Source organism: Nannospalax galili, unplaced genomic scaffold (genome assembly GCF_000622305.1).
Source record: "Nannospalax galili isolate Female #2095 unplaced genomic scaffold, S.galili_v1.0 scaffold291, whole genome shotgun sequence".
NCBI classification, from domain to species: domain Eukaryota; kingdom Metazoa; phylum Chordata; class Mammalia; order Rodentia; family Spalacidae; genus Nannospalax; species Nannospalax galili.
The window spans coordinates 133,779-153,039 of NW_008330588.1; the positions used below are offsets into that span (position 1 = coordinate 133,779).

General features: G+C 41.8%; 1 protein-coding gene across 9 annotated transcripts in view; it reads right to left on the reverse strand.

Annotated features, from left to right (window-relative positions):
• Csgalnact1 (chondroitin sulfate N-acetylgalactosaminyltransferase 1) overlaps positions 1-19,261 on the reverse strand; it is a 353,381-nt gene that overhangs the window by 40,309 nt on the left and 293,811 nt on the right. For all 9 annotated transcript variants that reach the window (XM_029554628.1, XM_029554624.1, XM_029554618.1 and 6 more), the window contains one exon: positions 10,836-11,052. In XM_029554628.1, coding sequence (XP_029410488.1) covers positions 10,836-11,052 — 217 coding nt within the window. The remainder of the gene's footprint in view (positions 1-10,835; positions 11,053-19,261) is intronic.

A 19,261-nucleotide genomic window follows, 5' to 3' on the forward strand; every position in this document is an offset into this window, starting at 1 on the left:
TTCATCTCTATTATGAGATATAAAATGTATTTATCAAATCTGTAATCATTATGCCAAAAAATCTGAAGTACTGTAATATTTTGTATATTGTTAAAACTGTAACTTTAATTGTAAAAAAAAAAAATATTTCTGAGCAGAGACATCCATGAACATATCAGGGAAAACTGGAAGGTTGAGGATCTCGTAGTAGATCAAAGACAGCAAGATGTGTGTATTGACAGAAGGGATGTCTGTTTATACACCCCACACTGAATGGCCTGTGGAAACATTGTGTTGTGGTTTTGCAGACATTTTTCACTCAAGAATCGTGTTGGTAGCTTGGCTCTCATTGTGGTGAAGTTAGAAGGTAGGGTTTAGTGCAAGGTAATTAGGTCATTGTGGGCAATGTTTTCGGAAGGAATTAGTTTAAGGCTTTGTGGAACCTTAGTCAGTTCTTGTTATAAAAGAAGATTAATCCAGGTCTTGTGGTACATGCCTGTGATCCCTGCATTTGGGAGACAGAGGCAGGAAGATTCTAAGTTCAAAGTCAGATCCTATTTCATAAGGAAAGAAAGCCAAGGGAAGAGAAGGGGAGGGATGGAGAATGGGAACGGGAAGTGGGATGAGGAAGGGAAAGGAAGAACAAGGGGAAGGAGGAGGGAGAGGGGAAGGGAAAGAAAGGGAAAGAAAGGGCAGGGGCAGGACAGAGAAGGGAAAGAGGGAAAGGGCAGAGAAGAAACCAGAGGGAAAGGGATGCGGAAAGGGAGACTTTTCCTCCTCGCCTCCTGGCTCCTGACGGCCTCTCTCCTTTGTGATATCTTTCTCTTGTTTATTCTTACCCTGATTCCATTCCATGTGACAGCCTCACCAGAGACAAGTCAATGCTGGGATCAAGCCCCAAAACCATGGCCTAGGTAAACCGTTTTCTCTCTCCTCTCTCTCTCCTCTCTCTCTCCCTCTCCTCTCCTCTCCCTCTCCCTCTCTCTCTCTCTCTAGCCTAGGCTGGCCTGGAATTTATTATGTGGCCTCTCTCTCCTCTCTCTCTCTCCCCTCTCACTCCTCTCTCTCTCTCCCCCCAAGGCTGTTATTATATGGCCCAGATTGGCTCCAGACTTAAAGTACTCTCCCTCATCAACCTCCCAAGTGCTGAGATTATAAGCATAAACCACCATGCCTGTCTTACCAACTTCTTCATACATACTTATCCTTAGACACTTTGTTATAGTGACGTAAATCAGAGTAATGCACACAAATTCAGTAATACATATTTAGTGAGCACATAGGTTAGGCCATGTATTCTTTCCATTGGAGTCAGATTAGAAAGAGTTATATATGGTCTTTTCAGGGGGAAAATCATCCAGGTTTACTTCAGATTCTCTAGGTTTTACCAACAAAAATTCCACATGCAAGAAATCCTTAAGTTCCAGGCAAACTGGGATAACCGAGGAGCTATAATAGTACAGATTGGAAAAAAAATGAAATTACAGAGGATGATGAGCCAAAAGGACACAGACAAGAACATGGTGATGGATTTTACAGAGGACAGAGCATCTCAGACGAGCGTTATAGGTGAGTAAACTACACGGGAGGGGAGGAGAAAAGAAACACTTTCACAGCTCAGAAAAGGCACAGTTTTGAGGAAATCTCATTGTTATTCTTTTCTAAGTCAGTTTTCACTCAAATACATGGGAAGAAAATATATCAGAAATGGGAGTACTCCTAATCAGTCCCCAACTCTACCTATGGTGTGTTACGTCCACAGGAAGGAAACTGCTCAGCCAAGGAGGAACTGGGAATACTGTAAGGAACTGGTTCCATAAGGAGGGAACAGGGGCTTCTTGAGGTGCTCTGAGACCTGTTTGTAAAACGATATTCTGTTCAGTGCATCCTTTTCTTGCCTCCTATGCCAACATTAATTAGTAGATAATTTTCCTATTCTATTATTTGGGTATTGTGAGCATTGTTAGGAAATTATGAGGAATTCTGACCTGCAATCAATTGGGACCTTCTCTCCTGATTTTCACTGCAATACAGAAAACATGATCATTTTCAAATTGACCATTTTTTGCTCTCAGGTAGACATTTCTACATAATCCATGGCTCAAATTAAACTCTTTAGTAAGATAATGTGATAGACAAAATTTGGTGTTTCTCAAGTTCATTAACTATGACATCTTGGTACAGCTCTGGTTTGTGAATATTGAAATGGCTCATAGGAGGGTGGTGGGGCTTGGTAGGAAGGGAGGACTGTACTGTATAAAACAGAATCCATTGCCTTGGAGGAATACAGAGAACGTAGGAGTCTATCCTATGGATTTTCAGTCACCTATATTAGCCTACCTAAATGCTTAAGGTCGTTTAATTACAGACTCTATGATCACTGCTTCAATTTTTTTCCCCAGAAATTTCCAGAACAATCTTAAAAGCTGTAGGCCCAACGGCAATGAAAGACAGAGCTGCTAAAGAAAGTTCAAGTAAAAGATCTCCCCAACAGCGCATTAAAATATCATAAATGTGTTTGGAGTGATGAGAGAGCCGGAAGGAAAAAAAAAAACAAAACAAGGAACATTAAAACAAAAAAACAACACTCCCAGTCTGAAGAGGAACCCAACAACGAAAGGGCTCGTCCAGCGGGAGACAGTCGAAATAAAAATCAAGCAATTTTGAACAAAGAGAGAAAAGTTTTTTAAAAAAAATTATAAACAATATGTTCCAAAAGTCCCTGGCCCCCTCCTCCTGCGAGAGGCAAGAAGATAATGATCTGACGATCTATAGCTTTGTAATGATGAGAATCTTCCTGCTATCAAACAAAACACACGTTGAAATACCAGATGAGCCTAAAAATCCATAACATAGATGAGAGAAATTCATCAGTCAAAGCCAAACGGGAGACAGCTTCAAAGGCAAAATGAAGTGATTAGCAAAAGCCAAGAAGAGAAGACAGCTTAAGGCACTAGCTGCTGGGCCAGGAGCATATATGAAAACAGGACTAGAGGTCCTGTGATTCCCCAGGATTGGGGTACGTTCATAGGGCCTGGATGGCTTGACACAGGCCAACCTGATGGTGGCTAACAACCTTCTTAAGTGACCAGCCATCTGACCTCCTAGACCCAAGATGGGGTCACACTTGGCAGCCCAGCAACACCAAGACCAAAGTCATCTATATCTGCCCCATGGGTGTAAAGGGCTTTTGATTCTTAAGTAGATGGCAGTACTCAAGTTTTGCCATCCTAATGTTTGTGCATGCTAGGAACATCATTCATTCTCTTGGGGCCCTGAGGCTGTGCTGCTGGAAAGAAGCTCCTGTCACCCAACAAAGGCTCCTTTTCATTAAATACCAAGGCTGATGTAAACCAGCCCTTGTTTGTCCCTTTTCTCCTCGTCTACTAGGGAGTTCAGAAAATGGGCACTGTGATGAGGTTTGTTTTCCCTACTCTTAGGTCCCAGGAGTATTTATTCCTTTCATGTGTTGCAATCGAATCCTGTATATTGACCTTTATAAAAATGGTTTTATGAACTTATATTTTGTACTCAAATACTTTTTACAGTTAATTGTTATGACTACAATAATCAGAAAAAATTAATGATAATAAACATATCAGTCTGTTCATTGATGAATCCATTTTGCTCCCCTAGTCTACCAGAAGCATAGTTCTGAAGCTTGAAACCATGGCCTTGGTTCTTTGTACCTTGCACCTGTGCTTGCCCTCAAACTGGTGACTCAGTCTTCCCCAGGGACCACTTTCTATCTCAAGATCAGGATTGCTCTCCCTCAGGAATTCCAAGTTCCATGTTCATTCCTTCTGTTCAGGAACAAATGGAGACATATTTGTTCTAAGTCCTAGCCTTTCCTTGTAAGTCTTAGGTGAATAATTAGAAATCCTATGCCACCATGAAAACCTTAAAATTATCTACTGTGGTCAGCACAGAGCTGCAAAGGGGTGCATCTGGACTTGGACCTTCATGTTCTAGAAGGCCGTAAAGTTGAGATAATTGAAGCAACATGCAAAAGGTTCCCTGCCCAGTTGGTATCAAAGCAGGGAAGTCCTGAAAGGCTAATGTCTTAGATCAGTCAGCCTCAAATAGTGATCATTGTAAAGCATGTGCCAAAGGTAAACATGGTCAAAATCTAGCCCCCAACAAATGACCAGTGCATGTCATGAAGAGGAGGGCACAGTGAGAAATGGAAGATTCTATTTGTTAAAGTTCAGATAGCCCCGCCCCCTCACCAACAGGAGCTTGCGGACCTCACAAGCCCCTGAGAAAAGGGGAAAAGGGAACTGAGCTGATAAGCACCCTGGTCTTTGAAGTCAAGAGAAGCAGACTTTTCTCCACTGTTTGGTGGACACAGCAGGCTTCCACTTTGATCTCTAAAGAGGGCAGGTTTTAACAGTCCTGCTTTCCTGCTCCCCCCACCCCCTGCCTAACTTTAAAAAAATATATCTATATATCTATATATCTATATCTATATCTATATCTTACCACCTTCTGCAGGAAGCAGAAGCCTCCCCTTATAAAAAGACCCCAGCTCATGACTTGGGGCAGACATTTTCCCTGCCCGGAAGGGAATCTGTCCCATGTGTTCCTTTGCTAATAAACTGTATTCTGATGGAGTTTTATCTGTGTCCTGGTGCTTCCTCCTGATCAACCAGATTCATCCATAGGCTACTTTATCTATCACTATTGTGGCTCAGGTGACTTTGTTCCAGGGACTGCTCCTAGAAGGGAGGTCTATGAGCCACACTGTATTAAAGAAACTGATGAAGCCAGAAGGTGCCCAGTGGCATGGGGGTCCCGGCGTCCCACCCTAGTGTCCCAGAACAGCATCCACCAGCAACAAGAAGAAACACAACAGAAACATTTTGGACCTTCTTCATTGAAGAGGGAAGAAGAGAAGAGTTTGATCCTAATCATATTTTGTGAACTGGCAGCTGAAAAAGTAAGTGGCTGCCTCAGGTGCAAAGTTGGACACCTTATCCCATTTAGTCCAAGTACTTTGTCAGAGCAGGAAAAGAAGGAGGCATGCAGAGAAAGTTGAGCTATCTCACACATGACCACCACGCTTAATGGAACCATTAAATGCACAGCCTAAACTTTCAGTTTTTCCTCTTGACTTGTAGGCATAGAGAATGGTGAGAAAAGTAACTAAATAGGGCTGATTCTGAGGCCTCACCTCAGGCCCACAGTGAAAGCACAGCATAGCTAACCTTAAAGAAAGGATCCATTCCATCCGGAGTAGTGAGCCTGGGGGCAGCTTGGTATCCATCCCAGAGCCAAGTACCAAGCTACTGGGAACTTACAACGGAAGCTGCACAAAGCCTAGCTAAGCTCCTCTCCTCACCTGCTCTTTCACACCACAGATAAAGCAAAGACAGCAATATTCTGCCCTCAAAATACAGCTAGGAGTGGATGGAATTGTTCTCAGGTAAGATGAATGAGTGAAGGAGAATCCACTTGCTCTGTGCCACAGCAAACAGGAAGTGTGGCAGGCCTTTGAGTAGAAGCCTGAAGGAAGACTAGAAACAGCACAGTACTCCCAAAGAAAGTGCATCTAAAACAAATGAAAATCTAGTCTGAAAGAGAATATGACTCAACTGAAAGAAAATGTCTTACAATTGTTTTGCTTTCACAGAAATACAAATTCAATTAAAAAAAGTTCATTTTAAAACAAAACAAAATCACAGTACTGGGCACATTTTATGCTTGGGAAATAAGTCAATGACAAAAAGACATATTCTTAGGAAGATACAGAACACCTTTATCAAAAAAAATCAAATTATTGATGTGTAGGGAAGACTTAAGTGAATGCAGATAAAAGTTAAACAAACAAACAAACAAACAAAAAAGCCAGATGGGTCTGGAGAAATGGCCCAGTAGTTAAGAGCACTAGCTGCTCTTGCAGAGGACCCAGGTTCAATTCCCAGCACCCACATGGCAGGCTAATAACCATCGGTAACTCCAGTTCCAGGGGAATCCAATACCCTTTTCTGACCTCTGCAGGCATTGCATGACACAGGTGTACTTACATACAGGCAACACATTCATATACATAAAATAAAAATAATAAATAATGTATATATATTTAAAGCAGAGAAGTGTTCGGGAGATGACCTAGTGGGTAAGCAAGCTTGTTTTGCAAACATGGGGATCTGAGTTTGAATACCCAGCACGTAGATAAGAAGGTGGGCATGGCCATACATGCCTGTAATGTAATCCAAGTATAAGTGGGCAGAGACATGTGGCTTCCAAGTACAGCTTGGCTACCAGGGAAGCTTTGGGGTTTTGGGTTCAGTGAGAGACCCCTTCTCAAGACAAAGGAAGAGAGTGATAGAGGAAGACACTTGACATACTGCTCTGGCTTCTGCATGTGCATGTTCACATGAATGCAACACACACACACATACACACACACACACACACACACACACACACGAGAAAAACCAAGAAGCTAGTACATGGAGAAAATTAGATACACAATTGTGCCATGTAGCACAGAATCCAACAAGTAAAGCAGAGTTACTTAAAACAGAATACCACGAAACGCCTTCAAATGAAAGATTCCACAATCTAACACAGGCAATTACATTCCAGGCAAATGACCAGAGAACGGTAAGTGCCCAGGAGAACACATGAACCTAATTAAGTTATTGTGATTCAAGACTAATGAAGGGATTCTGCAGATCTTGAGGCAAAAGGAAATCATTTTTAGGAGAGACAAAATAAAGTCTATCAGCACATTTCCATGTTATTATTCAATGTCTAAAGAAAGTCTATAAAATCCCATGGAAAGTGTGACCCCAAATCCATACGCCCAATCGAGCTGCCCTTCTGTAATACTTGACCTGTGACCAAGCATTATGGCCCTCCTTGAAAAGTTTCTTGTCCATTAAATATAGCTAACTAAGAACTGAAAATAGAGATGGTGTCTTAAGGGAACTAGATAAATATACCAAACTCATCTGAATATAGGGTTGGCCCTCTGCAAAACAGAATGTAAAGGCTGCATACCCCAACAAGGTGAAAATAATAGATGGCTAAACTTAGAAAGCAGAGGGACCATGGAGGAGAGAGAAGCAAGCACTGTGTGGGTTCTCTTTCCTCTTGAAATTTGTCAGTCAATTCAATCTGAAATTAAAATATTTTGTAGCCGGGTGTGGTGGCGCATGCCTTTAATCCCAGCACTTGGGAGGCAGAGGCAGGTAGATCTCTGTGAGTTCAAGGCCAGCCTGGTCTACATAGTGAGTTCCAGGACAGCTGGGGCTATAGGGAGACCCTGTCTCAAAAAGACACCCCCGCTAGAACAAAAAATTTGTAAAAATACGCTATAATTCCAACCATATTTTGTTTTGCAAAATAACTTTTTCAACATTAGAGGGGTCTCTAATGTCATCTGTTACAGTGAAGAAATATTTTTTGGAAATTTAGCAATTTCTTCTAGTATGTTCAGATTCTCTACCACAAATTTAAGAAAGATAAAACTTAATTCGTAAGTTAGAAATAGACTGTTTAGGATTTCTCTTGGAGCATTAACTTCTCTATAGTGAGTGGGCTGTCCTTTCTAGCGAATGTATGCAGAGAAAGGTGATAGGAAATGGAGTTAAACTGATGTGAATGATGGTTAGCTGTAGGATCCAAAGTCACTTCAAATTACTTTTATTTTTAATTTTTTTGATTTATTTATTTTTATTTTGTGTATATGAGTTTTATCTGCATATATGTAAGTGCATGCATATATGTAAGTGCACTCATGTGGTACAATACCCATTGAGGCCAGAAGAAGGCGTTGGATCCCCTGGAACTGGAGTCATGAACGACTGTGACCATGTGGGTACGAGGAATCGAACCCAGGACCTCTGGAAGAGCAGCCAGTGCTCTTAACTACTGAGCCATCTCCCTAGGCCCTGGAGTCACTTTTTAAATAATTTATTCCTTGTGCTTCTTTATGTTGTTGAAACATCTTGTAATAGCCAAGTATTGCTTCCATAAGCTACAAAGTTCTGTTTAAATTAGAAACTCCAAAATAATCTTTCGTTGAATTAAGTTTTTAAAAATTTATTATGAGTGTGTGTCTGTGTATGAGAGAGAAGAGGGGGGATGAGAGAGAGAGAGAGAGTCAGTCACACACACCATAATGTGAGTGTGGAGGTCAAGGGCAATTTTGTGGAGTTGGTTTTCTCCTTCCACCTTTATGTGGGTCCCAGGGACTACGCTCAGTTCATTAGGCTTATGCAGCAAGTGTTTTTGTCCACTGAACCATCTCCCTGGTCCTGAATTTTAAAACAAAATAAAACATAGGGTAGTTAAATGGTAATGTATAAAACAGGTCAAAACGAGAAAAAAGTCACTCATGATATCATCTCAGTGTCAACCAGAACTCATACGTCCCAGTTTTGAATTGGAAGAGACTTCACGAACATCTAACATTTAAAAAAAAAAAAATCAATGGCCCATTTTGTAATTGGACATTTGTTTTCTTTCTTCTTTGTTTTTTGAGTTCTTTGCATATTCTGGATATTAGTTCTCTGTCAGATGAGTAGCTGGTAAAGATTTATAGTCCCTATATTTTCTCCCAGCAATTTTATAGCTATATTAATTGTATCTAAACATCTAATTGGCCAGAGTTTAATTTTCTGTGTGAAATAAGAATTGTGTGAATGAAAGTTCCCAGAAAAATCCTGCATCTTGAACTGAACTTCCTGTAAGACTGACCAACTGATTAAGACTTCAGTGACTATGGAGAGTTTGGAATGTTGCAGATCCACAACCTATTTACAACTACCTTGGGCTGTGTTTAGTAATAAATAGCCACTCCTTGCCCACCTGTTTCTGATTTTAACACCTTGCGACTAATAGAATGCATCCACTTAACAAAGAAAGTGTTCCTTCCCACCAATTAAAGGGCTGAGAAAATAATCAGATAGCATCTGAGACCTATAGTAGAAATCATAGCTCCCCCCCCTTTGCTTGGCCTGATTGCACCCATCAATGTACTTGAAAACTGTCTTGACTTATGATTCATTTTTGTTCCGTTACTATAAAAACTTCATGAAACTGCTTCCATGCTGAAACATGGAATTTGGGGTAACCTGAATCTGTGTTCCCCAGCTACAGTCACTCATATTTGGCTCCAGAATAAACTATCTCTTATCCCCTTTGAGGTGAGAGTTTTGCGACAACAACCGTGTCTGCCTGATTACTTAACAATATGCCTTGAATGGTCCTTTTCTGATCCTGATTTGAAACATCCTATTTTGACCTAACTCTTATCTAGAATTAAATCCTCTCAGGTATTCATGCTCTCATATCCCCCTTTCGGAGCCCTCCACACACTCAGCAACCCCTTGATCACACAGCAGATGGCCTACTCGGCTTCCTCCCATGTGCCACCTATTCTGGGAGGCTGTTCTTGTGCTCACAGGTGTTTGTGGCACTGAATTAGTAGTTTCTGAGTTAACTCTGAGTTAGTATCTTCTGTTTTTTCATGAAAATCCCAAATTTTCTTGATTTTCACATCTGAGTGAGAGGTATGAGAGGCACATACAGCAGGCCCTCCAAACACTCTGCCTAAACAGAAGCAGTCTCTTCCTCCCCGCACCTGCCTGTGGACAGCAGGAGATACAGGATTAGGTGAACATCAGGCAATGGTATATGAGGAATGTTGTGTGTGTGATTTTTAAGTGTCAGCTAGAACTGAATTTCATTTCCCCATCTTTATTCTCGGGACTTTTACCTTTTCCAACAATACTTCAGCCCCAACTGGTGAAGAGGGTTCCAGCGAGAGCTGGTCTCCACAAAGGGACGTCCACCTTGTGAAGAGCAGTCACGTGGTATGGAAGCTTCCTGCAGAGTGTAGTAAGTCAAGATTCTAGTAAGAGGGTCTCTAGTATGCAAGAGGCATTAGACCAGATGACCTCAAAGGTCCCTTCTGAGATGATTTGATTCTGATATTAAATACCTTAATTACAAAAGGATTGCTCTTTAAGTAAAAACCAAAGCACTGATCATGAGCTAGACAACCACATCCTTATACTGCACACCATTGCCTTTTAATAATATGAACTTAATGAGAAAATATTTCAAAAATCACCTTGATCTTCCAGGATCTATAATTAGATGAAATAAGCTGGTTCTTTAAAACAAGCTGATGAAATCATTTAACTCGTTAACCTCAGTCAGTATGTGAATTCCAGACATAAAAGATGCTGGGATCCACTGTGGCTCAGTAAAGGGCTCTGAGACACACCCACAAATCCTCCTGTGTACCAGACAGTAAAGGTCCACTCAGTGAGTAGTTACCAAAATGAGTCCCTGCAACCTTAAATGAGTCCCTGCAACCTTCATGGTATAGCATTAAATTTAGTCTTTTAGGGAACAGCTTAGAATAAAGAAATAGAGTGTGATTCAATTCACTCTGGCCCCAGCTAGAGCAGGGCAGCAAAGGAATCCAGTCCTCTGCTAGATCAGAGTCATTGCTGATGTGGGTTCTGTTGCCACGAGCCATCCCCTGCCTGCTCCTCAGATTTCAAACCTCACTTGGCACTGAGAATCTCAGTTGCTGTTGCCCCCAGACATGAGGCCAGGCTCAACTCAGAACTTAATGCACCACACCGGGCACTGTCATCTCTGTAGAGCAGACCGAAAACCCATCTTTCCTAGATTTTACTTCTGAAGGTAAATACACTTACCTGAAAGTTTCCTAATTGCTTTTGGGAAAAGCAAATATAAACGATAAACTTCATATGCAGAAAACAGAGGGGAACAGAGAGAGAAAGGAGCCTTTGTACTCGGCAGGGTAAGTGAAGGAGATGATGGGAAATGATTCAGAGTTCCAACAGGCACTGTGCAAACAAACAGACCTGAAGTTCCGCATGAACTGCCGGAACTTGTCCGCCCTCCTCGCTAGGGGCACGATAACGTTGATAAGAGTGTTGGCCATGTTGAGTTTTTCCCTTTTTACTTTCATGATAGGGCCAAAGGGTCGAAATAGGACGAGCCGTTTGAACTCGTGCTTGTGGTCCCCTTTGAAGGTGAGCTCATACAAAGTACCTTTATCCTTTTCTGTTCGGTAGATGCCTGAGAACAGAAAAACAAGGAAAGGCAGTTTAAGAAAAATGAACTTTGGCTACTGAGTACTTTTTGATAACTAATATCTACCCCAAATGCCTTTAAAGTTAGTGTTAAATCTCCACATCCAATGATTATTAGAAAACTCAAGTTATAATGAATATACCAAAAGGAATCAAAATGTCATCCATTTAAAAATGCTATGCCGGGTGTGGTGGTGCACGCCTTTAATCCCAGCACTCGGGAGGCAGAGGCAGGCGGATCTCTGGGGCCAGCCTGGGCTACATAGTGAGTTCCAGGGCAGCTGGGGCTACAGGGAGACCCTGTCTCAAAAAAGTCCAAAAAAAAAAAAAAAAAGTTATGATGCCCTCACACAAATCATAGGAAAAGTTTGTAATGTTAGCTACAAAACTATATTATCTAGAGGCATTAAAAAAAAGACAGGAGTTATAAAGTAAGTCTGATACAATGCAGATTGGAATGTTATTTCAGTTTATAATATGACTAGAATATTAAAATTACTGTTTCTTTAACTTCAAATGTGTTTACTAAAATTATCTCTGAAATTAGAGTCATTTCAGGCGAGCTGACCATTGTGATCTATGGGAGCATTTTGGAGGAGAATAACTTTTAGAAGCATTCAAGTAGAAAATACACAAAAGACCCAGTATGGTGGACAGGCACACATGGTATTTATTTTTACATCTTCCTACCACTGAGCAGTACATCAGGGAAGGTATATTCAAGCCAGGCTACCTAGGTTCACATTCTGGCCCCATAGCCACACTGGGGACAATTATTTAATCTTTCCATACCCATTTCCCCCACAGGTTACATTAGCCAATGATATCCTAGTGGCATAATCCCAGGTACTTGGGAGGCTGAGAGACAGGAAGATCCTGAGTTGAAGGCTTACCTGGTCTACAGGGTGAGTCCAAGGCTAGTCTTGATAACTTACTGAGGCACTGCTGCAGCTCAGTAATAGAGTGCTTGTTTCGTACGTGCAAGACCCTGGGCTCAGTCCGCAATACCAATATCAAAAAGCTTTAATGTATAGCAACAGGTCCCAACAGTGCTTGACACACAGTAAACCCTTAGTACATGCTTCCCCTCATCTCTGCCTTTCCTTCTTCTTCTAGTCCTGTTGAAACGGGGCATATGCAGGAGGGAGATATACAGGGGAGAATTCTAGTCATTTCCCTTCAATCTGTTTTCAGTCCCATGTCACCAACTGTCACTGAAACCCCACTCAGTGTCACCGTCAGGTTGAAGATGTCGTTATCAGCTCTCAGGAGGAGCCTCCACAAGGCCCGTTTGACAGTTTTCCTATCTAAAGAGCAAACAAACTCCCCTAATATCTTGGATCTCCTTCCCTAATATCATCACTCACGTCATGGGTGTTTTTCTTAAAGACAGAAAAAGAAAAGTTGGTTAACATTTAACAAATCACGAGAGAAGCTTTTATCTTTGATTGATGCTGTTTCCAATTCTATGACTTCGTCTTCCTCTAGGTCCCCACATTAGCTGAAAAGGCACCCTTAGTCCTGGATTAGCCACAAAATTCAGTCTCTGAGGGAATGTCAGCCGATGCTGAGTTACAGCTGCTCAGGGCATCTCACTTCTCTTTTCTTCTTCACGCTCCCTTTTCATTTCTTTGGCGGGAAGGACACATCTTCACACACACTGCCAAGCTCTCTCCTCTGTTCTTGGTCTCTGGGGGGTTTCTCATCCTTGAGCTCTGTTCTTACACCCTCTTTGATCCTGTTCAAAGTTTGGCTCTCTCTGAGGTATAGAGAAGAGTCTGGTACTGCAATTTTTTAAAACATGTCCTCATTTCCCACAGCCATCCAATAGGCCCGACTGAAGATTCAAAAGACACTGTGCACTGGCACTGAGCAAGGATGACTGAAGGACTCAGTCCTGCTCTGAAGCTTTGGCTACTTCCTAAGGTAGCAAAATGGGTCATACTGCCCCACTGACCTCAACACCAGGGAAGCTCAGGAGAGTGGCTGAGCTCATGATAGGAAAAGCTTAGTATCCTTACTGAGGTCAGTCATAGAAGAGAGGAGAAAGTTTATTTCTTTGGAAGCTCAAAGGGTTTTTTTTTTAAAACATCAAGTGGTTCCTTCAAGGTCTGTTAATTCTTTTAGGCAATTAGTCTCCAGTGAGGAAATGGGCTCTCTTCCCACCTCTAATGATGTCTACAGCAGCTAGTTAGACAACGGCCTCACAGGGTCCGGATGAGGCTGGACTGAGTCCCACAGGAACCCAGGTGTCACAGGGGCACCTGTGCAAACATGAGCAGGCGCTGTGCCCTGTACGGTGCTTTTGTTATTTGGTGTCAGGAGTGCAGATTCACCACACAGCAATGAACCTAGAAGTGGATGCTGACAGCCGAACCTGTGGATAAATATGTACATGGGATGGGGGACTGGGCATCCAGCATGAGGACCTGTATGAGAACCTCAGTATGTACAAAAGCCAGGCATGGTGGCCAACACTTGTAGTTAGTCCCAGTGCTTGGGAGGTGGAGACAGGCGGATCCTTGGGGTTTGCTGGCCCGCCAACTTACCCTAGTCGCCAAGTCCCCAGTCAGTGAAGGACCACGTCTCCTAAAATAAGGTGGGTAGCACCCGAGAAGCAACCTCTGAGGCTGACACCTGGTCTCCATATGCGCCTTCACTCACATGTGCACTCACACACACTGGAACATGTGCACGTATACACTCCCATTCACCCCCCCGACCCCCAAAAAGTGTACATAGACTGGGAGATTGTTTCTCCTACTGAATCATTTTCTTTTTCAGTACCAGGATAGGAACCATTAACTTTTAAAAACCTAAAGCCATTGAGTTGAAAAACCAGACAGCAATATGCTCAAATCTCTCTTCAGAGACAAGCATTTATAAAGAGCTGGGAGAGGACCATAATTTTTATTAATAATGATTTCTGTAACTAATATTGGCTGCCTTTGTGGTCCCCAGATCATCCCAGTGTGAGAGAGATCCCACGCTGTGTAGCAGGATGGCTGGTGGCTTCACAAATGGAGCACTTCCCATCGAGAAAGTTCCACCATGATTTAAACCATTTTCTCAGTCTTCTACACATTATGACCTGAAACAGCTGTTATATGAACTTTTCAGCACACTTCCCGATATTCTACCTAATTATTTAAGCTATGTCTCCTAATCTGATTTTGGATTCCTTAACTTCATGTATTTGATTTTTTATTTACTTAGTTTATTTCTATGTATATGAGTGTTTTGCTTCCATGTATGTTAAGTGCATCCCAGTTGTGCAGTGCTTATGGAAGCCAGAAGAGGGCACCACATCCCCCTGGAACTGAAGTTAAGTTACTGACTATGACAACATGATTGTTGACAGCCAAACCCAGGTCCTCTACAAGAGCAGCCAATGCTCTTAACCACTGAGCCATCTCTCCAGCCCCAAGGACGACCCACTTAAAAAAAATATTTTATCATTTTTTATCTTATGTGTATGAGTGTATGTAAGTGCACCCATGTTGTGCAATGCTGGCAGAGGTCAGAGAGCATTGGATTCCCCTGAGACTGGAGTTACAAACAATTGTTAGCTGCTATGTGAATGCTGGGAACTGAACCCTGGTCCTCTGCAAGAGCAGCCAGTGCTCTTAGCTGGCTCTTCAGCCCCTGGATGAACCACTTCTTACCTTCACTCAACTTGAGTGTGTTCAAGAGGTGACTAATGTTGCATAGCAGGCTAAGCCCATGCTGAACTCAAGCCTTCTACCTGCAAACCTGATCTTCATTCTCAAGAGTCCTGTTCACCCCCTTCATTCTCTACATTCATTCCTATATTTCTTGCCTTCTTACTCAGAACCCAGGTCTCCCAGATGGATTCTCAGTTGTAATCAATGTTGACCAATGTCCTGGCCTCCAGGGCTAATTCACATATCTATCCTTTGGCTCTTAACCTGCCTGTAATATTACTCTAATCCTGCTCTTCCCTCACTTACAAGCCCTCACCAGCCTATCATGGCCTGCAGAATAAACTCTAATGCCACAACATGTCTTCAAGACCCTCCATAGTCTGGCCCAAACCAACCATCCCAATTGCACAGCTTGTCACTGCCTCAGGTGAAGTCTGGGTAGCTGTCAAGCTGGTTTATCCCAAGCTCGTATAACCAGTCTTCCCTGTGGAGAAGCTGGAACCTCTGTACACTCTTGGTAGAAACGTGAAATGATGCAGCTGCTGTGGAAAACAGTTTGGCAGCTCCGCAAAAAGTTAAACATATGTTCATCGCCATGTTATTCAGAGTAGCTAAGAAAGAAATAAGCTAGATCTCTATCAAGAGATAAAGGGATAAACAGAATGTGGTACATGCATACAATGGAATATTAGTCAACCTTACAAAGAAATGAAATCTGACACATCCAACAGCAAGGATGGATTTAGAGGACATTATGTTGAGTGATATATGCTAGCCACACAACAAATATCACATGATCTTATTTTTATAAGGCTTTCCGAACAGTTAAAATCATAGAGATAGAAATCACAATGGACGTGACAGAAGTTGGAGAGTGGGAAACAAGAAGCTAGTGGTTGATGAATGCAATTGTGGGGTTTTTTGTTTGTTTGCTTTTCTGTTTGTTTGGTTTTTGCAATGCTGGGGATTGAACCCAGGGCCTTGTGCATGTTATGTCACACTAACACTGAGCTATGTTTCTAGCCCCAGAGTTTTTAGTTGGGAGGACAAAATATTCTAGAAACAGTGGTAATGGCTGTCCAATGGCATGACTACACTTACCATTACAGAATTGAACGATTAACAATGTTTCATTGTCAATTTAATGGTACGTATTTTTTCCCAGTGTGCTGTGCTCCTCTGAAAAGGACTTGCACTTTCCCAGAGGCACATACATTTCACAAGCCTCACATCTACCTCCCAGCCCTCCCAAGCCTCACCTTTCTCCTGTGTGAAGTTCCCTGCTACATTCACAGTCCAAAGTGATCTTCCATCATCTAGACATTTTATCCCATGACATTTAAACTTTCCTTTATTAAACTGCTGTTTTGGCACCCAAGAATAAAGAGGGATGTGGAAATTATCTGTTCCAGACAGATGGGCAAACAGACCCAGAGGAGATGCCGTTTGTCCACATCTGCCTGCTTGTTACTGGCTGCCTGGGTTAGCCCTATTCAAAGGTTATTCCCCAGAGTCACTGTTCACAGAGAGCACTGACAACTGGAGCACGAGAAAGAATCAGGAACTGGGAAATCTACTGCCAAGAAATCAGAATAAACAGCAAAGCTGGCAGAGAAACCCACTGTATTGGGCTCATTTACTCACAGGTGATCCTCACAAGAACACTTTCCTAGAGCTTTCCCTTCTCTTCACCATATAATTTTACACTTGCTAAATAAGCTTTCTGAGTTTCCAGCCTGTGAAACACTGGAGGTAGTAAATGTTGAGAAACATGATTTTTACGGGGCTGTGCGGTTGGGGGGTAGATATTTTCTACAAGAAAAAGACTACAATAAACTATCAGTGTCTATGAGGGATTAGCCCCAGGTTCCCATTAGGGTACCAAAATCTGAGGAGGATGCTCAAATCCCTTATATTAAATAGCACAGAATTTACATATAACCTGTATACATCCTCCTGTATGATTTAAATCATTAATAGATTACTCATAACATGAAATACAAGGTAAATTCTATATAAATAGTTTATTGTTGGGGCTGGAGAGATGGCTCAGTGGTTACAAACACTGGTTATTCTTACAGAAGACCTGGGTTCGAATCCAAGCACCCACATGGCAGCTAACAGCTGTCCGTAACTCCAGTTCCAGGGGATCCGACAGCCTCTTCTGACCTCCATGGGCATTGCATGACACAGGTTCCCTTACCTACGTGCAGGCAATACACGCATACACATAAAATAAAAAAAATAAAAATTTAAAAAAAGTTTTAAAAAAATAATTATTGTTTAGGGAATAATGGCATGAAGAAAGGTCTATATACGTCTAATATAGCTTTAATAATTTAAAAATAGTTCCACTCCAAAGTTGGTTCAATACACAGATGCTGAACCTGTGGACATGGAGGACTGGCACTATCTGGGAAAGGGAAATCTGTAACAGGCAGAAGAAAATGTCAGCAGGAAAACTGACAGCAGATGACAAGACAGAGCATTATATTTACAAACTATAATGTCTAGGGTTATTTCATATTTAAAAAATTCACTGATATACACTGCCTTCAAAGACATCGCTGTGACTGTGAAAGTATTCACTTGTTTTCTCTCTGACTCCTGAAGAACATACTCTATTTATTCTGTTCAGGAAGAAAAACAGCCAAGTGTCTCAGAAAGATTTTACTCCAAAATAATAATCTTATTTTTTTCCCTTTTGCTATTTGGTGCTTCAGTTATCTAACAACTTCTGCTTAGATGACATGTCATTCCTAGACCACAGAAGATAAATGAGACATCACTACAGTGCTGTGCCTTCCAGCTCTGCTTCTGTAGGTAAAGCAATAGACACGTGTCATCTGTGAAAGAGATGCGGTGAGGATGCTAGTCATCCCACGATCTCAGATGCTGGCAGGCAAATCTTCGCTTATCATGAAAGGCAGTGTTAACGAAGTATCCAGCATATGGCTTTCCCTCCACAGCTGGGTCAAGGAAATGCCCCCTAACTAGCCCTGTGTCACAATCCATGCAGCTTGTGGTCACGTCCTGACTCAGGTTTATCTCTGTTATAGCTTTCACTAGAAGTTTCTTTCACTTAATAAGAAATAGTGTCACTGACTGATGTATTTGCTGGAAAAATTCAAAATCACCTTTTACAATTTCTATACAGTGCATTCATTCAGTGTATGCGTGTTCATGTCACTGTTAGAGGCAGACAAGTCTGATGTTTAATTCTTCCTCTACCCAAAATTTCTGAGAACCTCTCTTATTTTGGGTAGCTTCTCACTTCATCACAAGAACTAGTAGATTTCTCTGGTCCCATAGAACCACAAATCCCACCACTTCATGAGGGATGCTGGGTATTGCACAATAAACAGAAAATAAAAACGTGTGTGAGACTCTAGTGTTGTGATGGGCTGGGTTCCTCACAGGGAGCTTGTAAGCCTCACATGGTCCATATTCAAATGACATGTTAATTTATTCTTAATGATTTTCCTGTTGGCTATGATTTACCATAGATTGTGGTCTGTAATAGAGATATAAAGATGAATGTGATAAAAGAATTGCACTTTCTGAATTTACATGCTAGAGAAGGCACACAAGTAAATAAAATAGGTACAGCACTCTCCTAACAATAGGATAAGTGAATAATAGTGTCGGTCTAAGAAGCAAGCACATAGAAAGGAGGTCATCCCTGCCTGGTGTCAGCTACAGATGGTTTGATAGATGTTTCACCCGAACTGAAGACTGAGTTTGCCAAGACTACAAAATCAGAGAGGGCATGCTGAAGGAAGACAGTGGTATACGTGAAGATGCAGAAAACAGCAAAGCAAAACAAAAGAACCCCAAATCACGTATGTTAGACAGACTTGACGCAGGTGAGTAAGGACACAGTGCATAAACAGTGGAGGGAAGTGGGAGATGGAGCTGGAGCATCACAGAGGGTCACTCCACGTGGGCTCACTAGGTCCTCCTCACAGGTATAGCTGTGTCCTGGACCACAGAGAATCCCAATTGATGTGTTAAAGAGATAAGGTCTCAGGGAAAATACCTCACAGGAGTATAGAGCATGGGGAGATGACAGGAAATGAGTCATGAGGAAGGAGCTTCCTGGAACAACAGGAAATGGCAATGCTCTTAACCAAAATAGTAGTCACAGATAAGAAGGAGAAAGAAATCCTTAAAAAGAAAATGTCTTTAAGACATTTTAAGAAATGTCTTAAAAAGAAATCCTTTTATGGCAAAGTAGATGGAGCTGAAGACCATTAACGCTGTTAAATGAGTCAATCACTAAAAGACAAGCATTGCATGTTTTTACTTACACGTGGGCTCTAAAACAATACAGTACATGGAAGCAAAGAGTAGAACAGCAGTTTCCATGGGCTGGAAGTGGGAGGGAAGGGATGAGAGAAAAGTGAAGATGTTCATCAACAGGTGTAAAGTCTGAGACTAGAGACGTTTTAGTGACCTACTGCTTTGTACGGTGACCATGATCAATAATAATGCCTGCTTAAAATAACTAAAATAAAAATTTAATATTCT